General features: G+C 64.9%; 1 protein-coding gene across 1 annotated transcript in view; it reads right to left on the bottom strand.

The window, feature by feature from the left end:
• The window catches only part of ARHGEF17 (Rho guanine nucleotide exchange factor 17), a gene marked incomplete at its 5' end in the record, with an annotated part of 30,569 nt that extends 26,251 nt beyond the window's left edge, over nucleotides 1-4,318 (bottom strand). Inside the window, one exon of the mRNA XM_057368302.1 lies at nucleotides 1,421-4,318. Coding sequence (XP_057224285.1) covers nucleotides 1,421-4,318 — 2,898 coding nt within the window. The remainder of the gene's footprint in view (nucleotides 1-1,420) is intronic.
• Nucleotide 4,319: the final 1 nt, after the last annotated feature.

The following is a 4,319-nucleotide window of genomic DNA, read 5'->3' as shown; positions in this document are numbered from 1 at the left end:
TGAGGGAATAACCTGGGGGAATGAGGCTGTGGGGGGGATGGATTCTGAGGGAATAATCTAGGGGGAATGAGGCTGTTGGGGGTAATGGATTCTGAGGGAATGCGGCTGTGGGGATGGTGGATTCCAAGGGAATAACCTGGGGGAATGAGGCTGTGGGGATGGTGGATTCTGAGGGAATAACAGAGAGGAATGACATTGTGGGGATGCCAGCCCCAGGAGAACACCCTGGAGGGGATGATGCTGCAGGGCTGCGGGATCCCAGGAGAATATCCTGTGAGGAGGACGCCAGATCCCAAAAGAATGGTCTTAGGGGCAAGATGCCGCAGAGATCTGGATTTTGGGAGTATCCAAAGCAAACCAGCCTCGCTCTGTGCGGCTCTGCCCTGGCCAGCAAGGGTTACACGGCTGGGCTCAGGCCCGGGGACTTCACGCTTGGCTGCCGGTGCTGCTGGAAGGGAATGGTCCAGCCCATCCTCTCAGCCCGGCATGGGAGCAGGGGGAGAGAGCCCTGGCAGCAGCAGTGCCGTGAGCTCTCGCAAATCCCCCAAGGGAACGGGTATTTCTGGGCTTCTCCCCGCGCTCTGAAAAGCCCCGTGGGTGCTGGCACCGCTGTGCCGCAGCAGGAGGTGATGCTTCCAAGCCCTTCCCGGCACAAACACCCAGAGTGATGGGAACCCAAGGCCGTGCTCGAACAACAGCCAAGGGGCCGGCAGTGCCAAAAACCCATCCCAGGAAAGATCCCAAGGCACGCAGCTGCATTCCAGGGTGAGCAGAGCACCTTCACGTCCCCCAAACTGTACCAATTCTTCCCCAGATGGGATAAAACTTTCACCTATGGATCAAATATTCAGTGCACGCACAAGAATATTTTTCCGCCTTTTTCCCACCCACYGGCACGGCAATGCTCATGATCCCAAGCAGAAGGATGGTGGGTTTTTTTGGGGGAAAATGCAGATTTGCTCAGTAAGGGGTATAACATGAGGAATCCCAAGCAGAAGGATTGTTGAAGCCTTCCCAGCCAAGGAAAAGGCGATTTTTGGTCCAGCATCTCAGGGATGGTTGATTTAGCAGGACTTTATATATCATCACTGAGAGATGTTACATATAAACATAAAAAATATAAATATATCTATTCATAAAACCCTCTGCCACCAAAATTTGGTGTTGTTTAACCTGAAAATTGCTTTTTCCCATCCAAAAATCGCCTTTTTATCAGGGAGAATACTCCAACCAAAGAGAATTCATCCCTTGGGGACCACCAGAAAGGGCTGGGAGGGCTCTTGGCCATCGAGTAGCACATCCGCAGACGGGACTTCGTCCACCACAAGGGACACGGGACAGACTCTCGAGGCCACCAGTGCCTTGGAGAGGTCACATGCCCCCTGAAACAAAGGTGTTTTTAGGATGGACGGGCACTTACCACCTGTGGCTTGGTCCGGGGGCCGTGTTCGTCGGGCAGCTGCGAGCACCGGGGCAGCCGGGGCGGTGGGGCAGCGGGTGGCGAGCGGGGTCCATCCCCAGGACCGGGGGACGTGTTACCTGAGTTGAGCGCCAGCATGTACCGCTTGGTGACATCCTCCAGCGACGGAGGCTGGAGAGCCGGGATGGATTTTCCAGGCGAGCGGCCGGCAGCTGGCGTGGGGAGGTGGCCGTGGTGGCCGGAGGGGACGAGCGGCTCGGGGACGGTGATGGGGACGAAGGTGGCAGGCTCGCTGGTGTGACGGACGTGCTTGGCGGCCGGGCGGCCCTTGGCGAGGACGGCGGGCGCTGGTGGCGGCTGGTTCTCCTGGTGAGCCGCGCGGTTAGAGCGCTTCTTGGAGCTGCGGCGGGCGACGCGAGGGGACAGCACGTCGGCCAGCTTGGGGTCGAAGCCGTAGCCATGGCCGGAGCCCGGCATTGCCGGCTGCGCCGAGAGGATGGGCTCGCTGCTGGACGGGGGGATGCTGGGTTCCAGCTCGCTGATGGCCTCGCCGGGACCCTCGAAGGCGCCGGCCGCCAGCTCGCTGCGCCGGCTGGGGTCGCTCAGCGACTTCTTCTTGATGGTCTTGCCATTGGCCTTGTCGTCGCCCAGCTTGGCCATGGCGCCGGGCTGGCTGACGATGGTGCGGATGAGGCTGCTGTAGTCGCGGGGGCCATCGCTGCCCAGGGACAGGTCGCTGCCTGCGCTGCCCGCGCTGCCCGCGATGGTGGCGGGCTGCGGGATGCCCGCCTTGGCGCTCAGCGAGCCCAGCAGGTTGCTGTCCACGGAGAAATTCTTTGCCTCCTCCGCCACCGAGCACCGCCGGTGGGGCATGGGGTCGCTGAGGGAGCGGTAGGGCTCGGTGCCACCCTCGCCGCCGCCCTCCGTCCCATTGGCGCCTGCTGACGGGAACTTACGTCGGCGCCGCAGGCTGCCAGGGGTGCTCGGCGTCTCGGCTTTGCCAGCCGCAAGGTCATCGACGGCCGCTGCTGGGTGAGCAGGCAGCGGCACCTCCGAGTCCCCGGCCACCGGCCCGGCGGCGGGCAGCATCCAGGAGTCCACAGCTCCGTGCAGGAGCCTCACGGGCTCCGGCTCCGTGACGATGCCCTCGTCCGTCACACTCGACTCGTGACCCGATAGCTCCTCCACGGATTTACTGTGAGCGAGGCTCTCCTCCGACCGCACGTCCTTCAAACRTTGCATGCTCTCCGCCTGGCCCCGAAGGGCCGCGTCCGTTGTCCCCGTGGGTGCCACTACCTCAGCGCCCTCCACACCTCCGCTGTCCTTCTGTTCGGCGGCAAAGCCRTAGTCCTGCTGGGAACCCATCCTGCTGATCTTCTCAAACACCTGCCTGGCCTCCTGGATGTACTGGTCCTGAATGACTACGGGGAGAGCGTCCTCATCCCCCTGCCGTGCCCCGACCGGAGCCACCYGCTCCTGGCTGTCGGCAGAGGCCAGGAGGAGCTCGGAGGAGCTCTGCTTCATGGCGCTCTGTAGGAAAAGTCGCCGCGTCCCGGATTTCTCGGAGCAGGTGAAGGACTTGGCGCGACGTAAAGTGGCCGTGAGGTCCTTGAGCGTTGGCCGCTCGCCCGGCGCCCAGCGGTTTTGGGGATGAGTGGCACCGCAGCTGCCTGGGGAGGGGCTGGAAAGGCTGGAGCATCCATCGGAGCCCGCCTCGAGGCCGATCCTCACCCCTTTCTTCTTCACCTTCAGCTCTGAGAGGTCTGATTTGAGGAAGCTGAGGAGCGTCAGGGTCTCGGTGGCGATGTCGGGGTTGGACAAGGATTTGCGGTGCTTGGCCCGCTCCCCCTCCAGCCCCGGCTGGTGCGGGCTCCCGCTCCCACAGTCCGGTTTGGCCTTGGCCACGCTCTGGGTCAGCTTGGGCCGGACACGGACCCCCGGCTGTCCCCACGCCAGGCCGTCGCTGGCCCCAAAACTGGGCGATCGATAGATACCGTAACCCGCCTGGAGAGTCCGTCCTTGGTTGGGCCAGCAGACCCCAAACTGSTCCTCTTCCTTCAGCGTCTCCGTGCTGGAATAACGACTGCTGCTGCGGGACCCGCCGGGGCTGCCGAAGGGCAGGATGTTCACCTTGGAGACGCGGGCCACCATGGGCAGCGGGTGGCGGGGGACCACCCTGGGGCAGCCTTCGGCCTCGGCATCGCCGTCCGCCGTGCCCTCCTTCTTCTTCCTCGCGGCGCGGGGCCGGTGGGCAGCACTCTGCCCTTCGCCTTCGCTGCCCGAGGAGGCGCGGGGAGAACGGGCCGCCGCGGCTTCATCGTCCCCGTTGGAGCGGGGTGATGGGGAGGAGGAGGGTGCTTGCGGTCGAGTCGAGTTATGCCAGGAATGCGGGCCGGGCTCCGGCGGAGCTCCGCGGGGAGAGCGGAGCGCCGGGTGCGGGACGCGGCTGCGGGGCGGAGGCGGCGGGGGAGCTCCGCGGGCGCTCCCGCTCCCGCTCCCGTGCCCCATCCCATTCCCGGTCGCCCCCGCCGGCTGCCGGCAGCTTTCCCCGAAGAGTTTCCGCATCGCCGGGACGCTGGGCCAGCGCGGCGGCTCCGCGTTTAACCCCGGGCCCGGCGGCGACGGCGGCGGCGGCGGGGGCGGCGGTGGAGCCGGGGACGGCGGCTGAGCCCCGGCATGAACCGGGCCCGTCGGCTCCGGCTCGGTAAAACGAAGCGAAAGCTGCCGTACCGAGGGGGCCAGGCTGCCAAAAGCCCGGCCCGGTTGTTGCTCCGCGATCGGCGCTGAAACTTTCCTACCCGGGAAGAAGAAGGAGGAGGAGGAGGAGGAGGAAGGCGGGGAGGAGGCGGGCAGGAGGCACCGAGCCGCCGCTACCCCCCGGCCGCTGCCCCCCTCCGCC

The sequence above is a fragment of the Malurus melanocephalus genome, unplaced genomic scaffold, assembly GCF_030028575.1.
Source record: "Malurus melanocephalus ecotype Western Australia unplaced genomic scaffold, MMel_1.1 scaffold_89, whole genome shotgun sequence".
In the NCBI taxonomy this organism is placed as follows: Eukaryota; Metazoa; Chordata; class Aves; order Passeriformes; family Maluridae; genus Malurus; species Malurus melanocephalus.
The sequence above is the reverse complement of the archived record's forward strand: the minus strand, read 5'-3'. Positions and strand labels throughout refer to the sequence as shown.